The sequence below is a fragment of the Phaethon aethereus genome (assembly GCF_964289735.1).
Source record: "Phaethon aethereus genome assembly, chromosome: 1".
Lineage (NCBI taxonomy): Eukaryota > Metazoa > Chordata > Aves > Phaethontiformes > Phaethontidae > Phaethon > Phaethon aethereus.
In genome coordinates, this window is record NC_138575.1 from 145,842,582 (window position 1) to 145,855,049 (window position 12,468).

The 12,468-nt window shown below is 42.5% G+C and overlaps 1 protein-coding gene across 1 annotated transcript in view; it reads left to right on the forward strand.

Annotated features, from left to right (window-relative positions):
* Positions 1-4,080: 4,080 nt before the first annotated feature.
* TUBGCP5 (tubulin gamma complex component 5) overlaps positions 4,081-12,468 on the forward strand; it is a gene marked incomplete at both ends in the record, with an annotated part of 29,779 nt that continues 21,391 nt past the window's right edge. The window contains 4 exons of the mRNA XM_082004955.1: positions 4,081-4,241; positions 7,928-7,981; positions 8,061-8,169; positions 11,115-11,211. Coding sequence (XP_081861081.1) covers positions 4,081-4,241; positions 7,928-7,981; positions 8,061-8,169; positions 11,115-11,211 — 421 coding nt within the window. The remainder of the gene's footprint in view (positions 4,242-7,927; positions 7,982-8,060; positions 8,170-11,114; positions 11,212-12,468) is intronic.

The following is a 12,468-nucleotide window of genomic DNA, read 5'->3' on the forward strand; positions in this document are numbered from 1 at the left end:
ACTTTACAAGTCTGTAAGGTTTCAGCAATATGCATATCTGAAAGGCTTCTGCTGGCCCACTCTGTCCTCCACAGTCTGTAAGAAAAAATTACACATGATCAGAATTTTACCCAATATTCTACTCTGTAGTCAAAACAATGCTTTAGGCGCATCAGAACTGTACAATGATCGTTGCTGAAGCTGATGATAATGGCGTCATTAGAAGACTGGCAGTATGCATTCTGTTTCAATAGACTAACACCCTTGAGTGGAAATTTAACTGCATGTTAAATGCTGATTTTTAAGCAGGACTTTAATACAATACCAAATTCCTCAAATCACACCTACTGCCCTACTGTCTTGTTTTCAGTTTGTCAGCTGGGTACCTTTACAATTTATTTATCTGCACTCCTCCATCCTCTTTTTCCTTTAGGACTACATCAAATCTTTATTGGTCTTGCACAAAAATCTGTTGGATCTGCAATTAATGACACTTTTAACTGAATTGTCTACTTAAACATATATCCAACTAAGAGGAAATGCAAACCATTATAAATTGCAGCCTTAAAGTCAGTTTCAGCAGTTTTTGAAATCTGTCCTGTATTATATTCAGTTGTGAAACTTCACCACATGAAGAATTGAGAGTAAGAAGCTATGGTGCACTTTGAAAACTATTGTAGTAGAAAGTTATCAGATGACCTTCTTCCTGTTAAGCATAAAAATCGGGTATATCATCTTCCTGTTGCTTTTTGGAGGTATTTTTGTGTAACTTCTGGTGTAAATGACGAGCTTATGGCCTCCTCTGGTATTCAGTCACCTGGATTGATTTTTGCATGACCATAAAGGCAGGTCTTACTCTTTACTGATAGCTCAGCACTCATATTGGTCTCACATATCCTAAAGTTAGTGTTCAAGGGAAGTATAGCCATAACATATTTGTGATATATATCAGTTTTCTGTATCCCTCTCCAACTAATTATTAAATAATTATTTCTATAGGTACATGGAAAATAAAAAAACCCCCACCTTAAAAACCTTAAATACTTGTCTAAACACAGTATTTTAAATATACCATCCATCCATCCATGCTGTGGAATTTATCCTATGCTTTTCTGGTAACAGAGGTGACTGCTCAAAGTGATGTGAGACCCGAGTAGACTCACATATGAAGCGTCAGCCTCACATAGCTGGCTTGCCCAATGGTCCACTGCAGCCAGGCCTTCGCCCAACGTATCTCACCTCCTGTATTCCTTCTCCTGCCTTGGAATCCTGCTTGAAAATAGGCTTGTTAGCTGGAGTTGAGAAGCAGGGGAGAGACTGCCTGCTCAGAGCAGTCTCTCTAAAGGACACACAGTTCAGCAAAAGGCTTGTATTGTAATTCCTCCTCCAATATGTGATTGGACACGGGTGTTTATATGACATTATAGAGAGGGACACATCTCCCAAATATAACCTAATCCTGTGATCAAGGGAGATCTTAGTTGAAATACATCTAGTTCATAGCAGTGTGACCTGGACAGGCAGTTGGGTGGGAAGTGACTGTTACCATACAAGAATCAAGGAATACAAAATGAACTATTACGCTTCCTACCATTAAATCTTATTTTAAAAAACAGTTTAAGTCTACTTTTAGAGAGGGCCTTCATGTCTTCTCCTTGACCAGTGTTCCGTCCCCCAGCTGAAATCAAATACCAAACCTTGCTACTGTAAATTGGCAAAATGAAAATAGAAATGAGGCTTATGATGAGGGAAAGGGAAAAAAAAAAAAGATTTGTAGCGTTAAAGCCTTTTATGACTGAGGCAGCACAGATGTTATACATTTGTCCCAGCCCTTGTATCCTGTTTTGAAAACCAGCCACAGGTTTCTGATTCACCCGCCATGGAGGGTGTGCTTTCATTGCCTGGGGGTTTTAGGGTATGTGGTTCTTCCCTCACTTCCTGATGCCTCCAAGGGAATGGAACAGTGAATTGACCTGGGTTAAAACTCCTGGCAAAACTATTTTTAACCTGGATCAATTCCCTGATTTGGTTCGCTGTGTTGCTCCACAAACAACACATAGCATGTGGTGTGAGGGGAAATGGACTTATACAGGGCAGCTGGGAAGCAGGAAACCTTTCAGACAGCACTGTCATTAAAGCCCATGTTTCATGGTACTCAGCTTGTCATGAGGCAGTTGTTAAGATCTGGAATCCTTCCTGCTGCAAAAATTCCTTTTTTTTTTTTCTGATGGGGTGCTGAAATGGGTGGCTCCCACGGTCCTGATTCCACAGAGGGCACAGGTGACACACACATGCTCTCGTGATGCTGCAAAGCCTAAAACTTCCACTCTGAACAGCGACAGAAGTGATAGCACAGGTGTGCTTAAATATGTAGGAGTTAAGTGATAACCACAGTTACATTGTATAATGAACACTTGAAGCCTTAATATCTAATAATTTTGTTTCAATGACATTCACAGTATTCCAGCCATTAATTACTACTCTATATAGCATTGCAGTGTCTACTGACTGTCTAGACCTTTAGTTAACATCTAGGACAACAAGTTATGGCTCAAAACATTGTCTAAGCCAACTAAAGAGTAAAAAGGCTGCTGATAACCTTAAGTAGGAAACACATACAATGTCAGAGGAGATGTAGGAACACCAGTAAAGTTGTATAGACTTTTCCTTTGAATGTTTAGTAAATTAAGGCTTTATAAGAAAGGCCCTGGAGCAGAGCCCCTCTGAGCTCACGTTCATGCTGAGCGTCCTGCCCGCAGGTCCACTGAGGCCATCGCTTCCTGCAGTTCTGCGTCTGAACCCTAAGTAAGATTTAGCCTACCTGGGTAAAAATGTACGAGTGTTTCTTACTACGCTACAACGTATACGAATTTCAGTATTATTTTATTATTGTTAGGATTATGAAAATTATACTAACTACTCTATTTTTACATAAATCTTCACATTATATTGGTACATTAAATATATTTTAACTTAAAAAGGACATTTCTGAGGACTTCTTTCTACTGTTCCTCCTGATCCATTGGCTACTCCTTTTGTTGTGCCAATATAAATGCTTTCATGGAGAACAAAAATTTTTGGCGGGGTGGATTATAGTCCAATATTTGTTGATGACATCAAGCAAGACAAAGCCCAACAATGAAGAATACGACAACCGCAGCAAAGCACAGACTGTTACAGGAATTGGTCAATAATAACATTTCCCAATGATTTGGCTAGCTTCTTTCTAGAAGGAAGCTCAAGGTCAAGCTCTTGTGCTTGCTGCCCTATAAAACCATATGGAGGCACAGAAACATTTTAAGCTGCACAGCATTGTAATGGCCAACGTTTGACACGGAGATAGGACAAAACTGGTTTCTTACTCCACTCCTGATGTGCAAGCTCGTGTCCTGTGTACCAAATATCCACTAATGGCGGTTTATCCAGCCGTGCAAAAGCAGAGGTTCACTCAGGGAGGAGGACAACCGGCTGCCTCGGAAAAGCCTGGTGGCAGCCGGGCCTGTTGGTGCAGGGTGGTCTCCGCAAGATGCTGAAATGCAGCCTCTTAGGTAACACGTGCTGGAGAAGCATGGCTGAAAAGGGTCACTGAGTGGCTGCTGGGACATGGAGCGCAGGGCCCCTTGGAAAACCTCTGAGTGATGAAGCGTCCTGCCCTAACTAACCGACTTCTGATCCTCCTATCGAGTCGGGTATTGCATTTTTGGTTTGCTGAAACGGACTCTGCGATGGCTAGGATTCGCCCATTACGCATCCCGGGTGATCATGCCTTTATGGGGGTGTGTCCCAAGACAAGTGACATCTCCGTGACAAGAAGATGCTGAAGAAGCCGGGCTGCGGCCGCTCCGGAGCGCGTACGGCCCCGGCCCCTCAAGCCCCCTCCCGCCACCGAGCGTCCCCCTTACCCCGCCTCCTGCCCCGCGCGCGCGCACGCGCCGTCCTCCCGCCTCGCTCCCCTCGAAAGCCCGGTCAGGGTGCGGGCTCTCGCGACAAGGCAGGAGGCAGTCTCGCGAGAAGTGGCGACGGCCCGCGCGGTGGTGAGGGGAGGGTTTGTGGCGCCTCCCGCAGGTGTCGTTTCCTTCTGCTGCTCCCGCCGCTGCGGCCATGGCGGCACCGCTGGCCTCGCCCGGCCACCGCAGCCGGTTCGAGCAGGAGCAGGACCGGGCCGTCCGCCAGCTGGTGCGCAGCGTGACCGGCCTGCCTGAGGAGGAGCTGAGCGGCGGCCGGTTCCAGACGGCGCTGAATTTCGCTTGGTCCAACTTCAGGTCAGCGCCCATCACCCCCGCCCCTGGGGGAAAAGCTCCGCGGCTGCGACGGGCCCGCGGTGCCCGTCAGCAAACGGGGCTGGGGGCGAGCGAGTGGTCCCAGCTCCCGCCGGCGCCCACCGGCACTGCGGGAGGGAGGAGTCCCCGGCGGGGTCGGCACCCGGCGCGGGGCCGGGCCCCCCTCCTCTGCTCTGAGGGACTGTGGTGTCACTCGCTGCCACCCGCTCGCCTGGAAGCGAGCCTGGAAGTGCCTTGTGGCTGCCCGGGTGTGGTACGGGGCCGTGTCCTGCCGTGCTCTCCGTGCAAGCTGTCGGGGGTGGCCCCAGGGGCCGTTTGCCAGCGCTTGTCAGAGCTGTTTTGGCCAAGCCAGTGGCTGTGACTCCGTCACTTTTAAATCTCGGTCTTTTAGGGCTGTTCTCCTGATCCGTAAAAAAATACCTTTCAGCACCTTCATTTAGCCATCCAAAATTTTGTTTGTTGGAGGGAAGTCAAGAAATAATCATTATACATAAGCAAAAACAGAGAGTTCCACCAAATCGAGGTAAAGCTTCTGGCCAAGAATACTGTGCTGCTTATATGAAAGATTCTCAATCTGCAGGAGATAATGTGTTTGATGTTATCTGAGCTTGTCGTAAACATGGTCTTTATTAACCTGTAATAGATATTATCTGTATACCTTTAGTTCTATTACACTGCCATCTAAAATGTCCTTAATGATGTTTTTACATGCTGCTTTTTCAGTTATCACAGTGTCGTTTCAGTCTCTGCTGCCAGTTTTCACATGATCTATTTCCAGTTTCCTGTACTATCACTAACTGCTGCCTCTTTGGAGTCTTATGTACTTGCTTAACTTCATGCAGCCAGTACCTAATCCATTTAATGTCGGTGCTACTTACATTCTTTTATGGTGTTTAAATACATTTTTTGGGGTGAGCAATGACATAACTGCATTGCATCCAGTCAGACTGTGCATCCTACATACTAACAGGCTCAAATAAGACTATTTTAATAACCAAATAGCCGTTGGTCAACAGCAAAGGTGAGTCTGAGGTGTGGCAGAGCTGGGTATGACCTGTAGCTAGTGTTTTGACAAGTTCAGCTCTTCGCTGAATTTTGTGGAGACTAGTTGTCTTCATTGGGAATGTAGGAATATGGTGTTTGTAACTGCTGTCTCCCTGTGTTCTTTATATTTACCAGAAATAGTTACTGTAATGCATCATGGGATTGCGTTTATTGGTTTTGTGGCTGTGTCAGAATAGTTGCTTGTAACAGTCATTATTCTGAGTCTGCAGATTGGTAGTGATAGCAGGGTTTCTTGAGCCAGGTAAATGCGCCCTGTCTTCCATCTTCTTGTCTGACCTCTCTCCTGTTCCAGTGACCCAGTTGCTTGTGTAGCTATGTGCTCTTCTAGACTGGGCAGTTGTGGGGTGTTTTTTGGGTTTTTTTTGTTTTTTTTTTTATTTAAACAAGGTAGCAGGAAAACAGAGGGGATGAGGCAGAGTTGATGACAAACTGTTTTGACAGGGAGTATTGGGAAGAGGGAGTTTTTTATGCAAGAATTGTTGTCTAAGAAATGTGTGTGCAACTTCAGCCTGGGATTGACTAATATCATGTATTTCAAGACCAGGAGGCCTTTGGTTGTAGCACAAACTTGCTTTAGTTTCAAGTTTGTGAAACTTGTGGTTTGTATTGTTGGATTTGATGATATTTCTATGCTGTAGTTGCTCAGATTTATCTGTTTCTTTCCATGCAGCACCGTAATCCTTCATGATGTTCCCAATTTGCCTAAAAAAATGGGTACTTCTTGTGAGTGTGTGTGTTAGGGTCATTAATTAAAGCATTAAGTAATAGTAGACTAAAGGAATTTCACTAACAACTTCCCTTCAGCTTAACAGCTTATTTTTTCTTTTCAGTGCAGATTCTTGGTTTCAGATTTTTTTTTATTTGTTATCTTTCCAGTCTGTTTTTCTAAATCTTCCAGTTCTTGTACTTACCACAATTTTCCATTTGAACTAATGATTTCCTATATAAGCTAATGTGCTGTAAGAGATGAGGTAAGCTATATTTTCTTAACCTAAGTGTCAGCTATCTCGTTAATGTTACATTTTATTGTGCTTTTATTCCAAAGCCTTACACACAGCTGAAATCAGACTAATAGGACTGTAGTAAAGAAAAGAAAAAATTACTTTGTTAATATGGGCGTGTCTTCATCCTCCGATGATACTTATTAAAAATCCTTGTTACTTGCCTTAGAGTTTCATTTTCTAGTTTATTACTTTGATATTGAGGTGATTTCAGATTGTCTTTCCAATTTCAGTCTATTTAGCTTAATATTTGCTCCTGATTCAGATCCAGTAGTTTTCATTTCTGTCTAGGATCATGAGGGTTTTACCCCTGTGTTCTGTACAGTTGTTGCTGGAAGCTGAGGCAAAATACTAGGTTGGCTTTGAGGGCCTACATATAGAGAATCTTGACCTTGTCCTCACTGCTGTCACATTCCATTCCGTGTTTTTTCTCTCTGTGTAACTGAAGAACTTTACTCTAATTTCTTCTGCAAAGTCTATCTTACCTTTCACGAATTCTTATTTTGTCCCTACACATGCTGCCTTTGGTGGCATGGACTTAGGGAAGTGATTGTGCCCCTGTACTCGGCCCTGGTGAGGCCGCACCTTGAATCCTGTGTTCAGTTTTGGGCCCCTCACTACAAGAAGGATGTTGAGGTGCTGGAGCGTGTCCAGAGAAGGGCAACGAAGCTGGTGAGGGGTCTGGAGCACAAGTCTTATGAGGAGCGGCTGAGGGAACTGGGGTTGTTTAGTCTGAAGAAGAGGAGGCTGAGAGGAGACCTTCTCGCTCTCTACAACTGCCTGAAAGGGGGTTGTGGCGACAAGGGTGTTGGTCTCTTCTCCCAAGTAACTAGTGATAGGATGAGAGGAAATGGCCTCAAGTTGCGCCAAGGGAGGTTTAGACTGGATATTAGGAAAAATTTCTTCACTGAGAGAGTGGTCAGGCATTGGCACAGGCTGCCCAGGGAGGTGGTGGAGTCACCATCTCTGGAAGTGTTCAAAACACGTGTGGATGTGGCACTTCAGGACATGGTTTAGGGGACATGGTGGCGCTGGATTAATGGTTGGACTTGATGATCTTGAAGGTCTGTTCCAACCTAGTGATTCTGTGATTCTGTATATCTTTCCTTATTTTGATTAAGCTCTCTTTTCTTTTAGGCACTCTCCTTTACTATTTATAAAGGAGATTCATTTGGGTTAGAGGCCTTCCCATGTGGGTGTTTGCTTTGCCTGTGCTTGTGATGCAAGTCCCAGATAATTTTTGTGTATTCGACACAGATGCCTTTGAAAATACAGTTCTTGATCTCCGTGCTTTACTTGACTTAACTGACAGCATACTTTAATTGCTTAGTTTGCTGATACAGTAGTAATTTTCCATTCAGCTTAAAGTGCTGGTTAAATGTAACCTGCATTCCATTTTTCCATCTTTAATGTCAATTGTACTTAATCTTTCTTGAGGTAGGAGACACTAAGATTAAATTTTGTTGACATTTAATACTGTTGTCGAGTTAAGCATGCATTATTAAACTAATAATGTTGTCCTCATATACGTAAACCAGCCTTATTTTCTTCCTTACTTAAGCTTCCTTTTAAAACATAGTCTAATACAGATTTCTTACACAGGTTTCACCGTTTTCTTGATGTGAACAGTCACAAAGTAGAGAGGACGATAGAAGGGTAAGTTTTATGCTTGTGGATTAATAATGGATTAGTTAACTTTTTTTGGAAGCATTTTTGATACTATTTTTGTTATTAGAATACATGAAAAACTGGTAGTTCATTCTGACCTTGGAAAAGCTGCAAGCTGGAAAAGACTAACAGAAAAATTTCTGAACTCGCCCCTCCCAAGTATTGAAGAAACAAAGGTATGTATGTTGCAATTCCCTTGTTGTTTTTTCCCAGCACTCTTGCATTTGTGCTAATGATGGGGACTTCAGTTGTAATGTTGTGTTGGAAATTTCAGATGACTTAGCAGTGGAGTTTGCAGTTGCTGTTCAGGTCATGGATTTTCAGGATTGTATTCTTTAGTTTCCATATCTATTTTAGAAATGTATTTATTGTCTTCTCAGGGTTTCAGCACACACAGTTTCATGACTTAAAGGGGATCCAGTGCTCCCTCAGTAAGTTTGCAGACTACACCAAGTTGGGCGGGAGTGTTGATCTGCTGGAGGGCAGGAAGGCCTTGCAGAGGGATCTGGACAGGCTGGATCAATGGGCTGAGATCATCTGTATGAAGTTTAATAAGGCCAAGTGCCGGGTCCTGCACTTGGGTCACAACAACCCCATGCAGCGCTACCGGCTTGGGGAAGAGTGGCTGGAGAGCTGCCTGGTGGAAAAGGAGCTGGGAATGCTGGTTGACAGCCGGCTGAACATGAGCCGGCAGTGTGCCCAGGTGGCCAAGAAGGCCAACAGCATCCTAGCCTGTATCAGAAATAGTGTGGCCAGCAGGAGTAGGGAGGTGATTGTGCCCCTGTGCTCAGCACTGGTGAGGCCGCACCTTGAATATTGTGTTCAGTTTTGGGCCCCTCACTACAAGAAGGATGCTGAGGTGCTTGAGCGTGTCCAAAGAAGGGCAGTGAAGCTGGTGAGGGGTCTGGAGCACAAGTCTTATGAGGAGCGGCTGAGGGAACTGGGGTTGTTCAGTCTGGAGAAGAGGAGGCTGAGGGGAGACCTTCTCGCTCTCTACAACTATCTGAAAGGGGGTCGTGGTGAGGTGGGTGTTGGTCTCTTCTCCCACGTAACTAGAGATAGGACAAGAGGAAATGGCCTCAAGTTGTGCCAGGGGAGGTTTAGATTGGATATTAGGAAAAATTTCTTTACCGAGAGGGTGGCCAAGCATTGGGACAGGCTGCCCAGGGAGGTGGTGGAGTCACCATCTCTGGAAGTGTTCAAAAAACGTGTAGATGTGCCACTTCGGTACATGGTTTAGTGGGCATGGTGGTGTTGGGTTGATGGTTGGACTTGATGATCTTAAAGGTCTTTTCCAACCTTAATGATTCTGTGAAAGGACATCTTCTCATTGCAGAGCGGGTGTTTTATGGTCCACATGGGACAAATGTTGTAGCTATCTAGATGTACCTGGATTCCCGTCTGTTCTAAAACAATGGCGAACTGAGCAGTTCTTACTCTTTGCCCAGTTTTTTTTACCTTCAATAATGCGTCTGGACGTTTTGATTTTAGTATTTCCAAATGGAGTGCTCTTGCCCTGTAGCTTCTTTATTGAGACCATGTATGTGTTTCACCTTTGATACACTTTGTATCAGCTCAGTTTAGGATACGGACTGGATGGGTAGGGCAAAAGTTGTCTCACTTAAACGCTTTCCAATGTGGTAGTTTAATCATGAATTTGATCTTTGAAAACTGGAAGTTTGTGCTATTGGGAAATTTAAGCTTGTGATTTAAGAGATGGTGCTTCATATAATGATATTCTTTAGTTGGGCTAGGTGTTCTGAGTTGTAGTCCGATTTTACTTCTCATTTACCTTTCTTTAGGTTTCTTCTAATTTTGGGAGGAAACCCCAGAACCCTCAATAGCTTACACATATCTTCAGTTATTATGCTGTACTCTGTAGACTTTTGAAAAAGTGCCTTTAGTTGTTCTTGTTTTGAGAGTTGAATACAATTAAAAACAAACAAAAACAAAAGCCCAAGGAAGCACTTAATACTTGAATGTTGCAAGTGTCTTAAGAGTGGGAAGAGGCTTTTTTTTTTTTCTTTTGCTTTTTTTTTTTTCCCTTTTGAGACTGCAAGTGGGGTATAGCTGGAGATAGATAATATCCCATATTTGGGAAGTTAAATTGAATTTAGTTTTTAGCAGTGGCATATAAGTGGGAAGATGGAGTATTTATCAGTTTTATGGCTGGTAAGTGAAATCCTGTGATCCTGTCAATGCTTTGACAAACTCTTGTAGAGTCAGTAGTGTTCAGTAGGAATATATTATATTCCGTATATAGTAGATTAGTGTGATGCTGCTTTACCAGAAATTTGAGATTTTTTTTTTTCTTAACAAGTGGATCACATTTCCAAAGAGCTTTGTAAGTGTGTGTACATATATGTTTATGTCAAAGTATATAGGATGTAGATGGCAGAATCTCCATGCGTCTAGATGTGAAATCGTCTGCTGAAGAACATTGGGAAGTTAGAACCACGCCAAAGAAAAATCTTTCTTGAGTAAGGAATGATTGTGCTGTAAGCAGATATTAGGGAATAGACCACAAAGCAAATCTCTTCAGCATACCAGTGTTGGCACAGTATTCTAACCTGATTGAAGGCCTCTGTTTTACAACCAATTAGTGTAATCTTGGAGTTAAAGATGCATCCCTAATGCTTTGTGTAGATTTTCAGATGAGGGAAGATAATGTGAAGATGATACTAAAACATAATGATTTTAGTAAAGTGTTTTAGGTAACTTCATTTTAGCCTCTGTTTGAAATAATGAGCCATACGAATAAGGGCATCTAAGACTCCGCCTCATCCACGTTAATGTAGCTGTCCATTATCCTTGTCCTGTGGTGACTTCTTTCTTTCACAGTACTTCAGGGTTCCTCTTACCTCTTTTCCATATTCTCTGATTATCAGCTCAGTAAGAGGCAGCTTATGCTGTGGCTACTTTTGATGTATTTGTATATTGATTGGCTAATTAGTAGGCAGAAGAATATTGAATGCTATCCATTCTATGTTGTCTGTGTAATTCAGGACTGCGGAATGGGAACTAATGGGGAGCATTCCTGCAGGTAATAGGCTAAGTTTGTTCCTAACCAAAATCTTTTAGACCACTTACTGACTTGCTTTTTTAAAAATGTGTTTTAAAGACAGATACGCACTATTCCATACTGTCTCTTCTGTTGTGTTTGTCTGATTCTCCGTCCAATACCATCTATGTGGAAAAAACAAGAGGCAAAGAAGTGGGTAAGTTTACAAGATGTTTATATTGCTAATAGAAGATACAATCTGTTAATGCAATCTGATAAGGAGGACATTTGTCCTTTCCATTTTATTATCTCCTTCACTTCAAGGTGCTTTATTGATTGTCTTTTTATGATTTATACATTTAAAATAGCCTGCAAATCTTTCCTACCCCCCGTTCATGTTACATCGCCAAATTAAGTTTTCCAGCCACTGAAGTACCTTGGGAGCTCTTTTTGACTTGTACCGCTATCGCTTACTAATGTTCTCCACCTGTTCAGCAGTGCTTACATGCTCAAAGACAGGCAACAGGTTTCTGTCCTCAGTCTCTGTCTTGCACCTCAGTAGGAGACCTGTTGAAATGGCTGTGGTGATGTAAATTTCTATGCTGCCTATGTAGTCAAGGAAAGGGAGGTACCTTTGAAGGTTTCCGGAGGGAGAGCCCAGCTGCCTGCTTTCTAAAGTAGGACTGTTTCACTCAGTGCCTAAAAACGAAGCTTGTGCTTAAGTGAGTGGATACCATCCCCCATTTGTTTACAGTGTTGTATCATAGACTGAAAGAAGAATATTTCAGACTAACCTAAAGAAAATCTTGCATCTTAAGATTCCTTTTTGAATGATCTCTGCACATTCCCTCGGCGGTGTTTTGAATGCACTTTCAGCCCGTTCCAGGAATGTGAATATGAAGAGGTTATCTCAAACAACACTAATTACAGTTGAGTAAGCTTCGTGTTTAAGATATAATATATTGTGTGATTGTTATTTTTAAAGTATTACACATCACATCATGGATATGTGGTGTCTTTTTTGGAGAGTAAGACAGTTCTTGCTTTATGTTGTTTACAGTCCAGGATCCTTGTGCCTACGTAAATCATACATTTAGAATGTTTCCACCAAGCTAAATGGGACTAGTCACAATAAGTGATATGTTGCATTCTTGCATGTTTTTCCAGGATTGAAGCATAGGGTAGTGTAACGTAATACAGATAAATGTGCTCATGGCACACTACATTGCATATTCTGAGTGTATAAGCAACAAAATTGAGAATTAATAAATAAGGAACATAGTTGGTTGATATGTCACAATTTACATGTCATGTTGAAAGTCTATAACAGTGTTAAAGGAACAGTGGTGTAACCTTAAGTGGAAGGGAATGCCTTTTATTTTAGATTTAGAGTAATAACATGACTTTAGCTTTGGAAATGTTTTTAGAAAAAAAGGAAGTCAGAGTTACATGATACTTACTATTTTTATGTTTA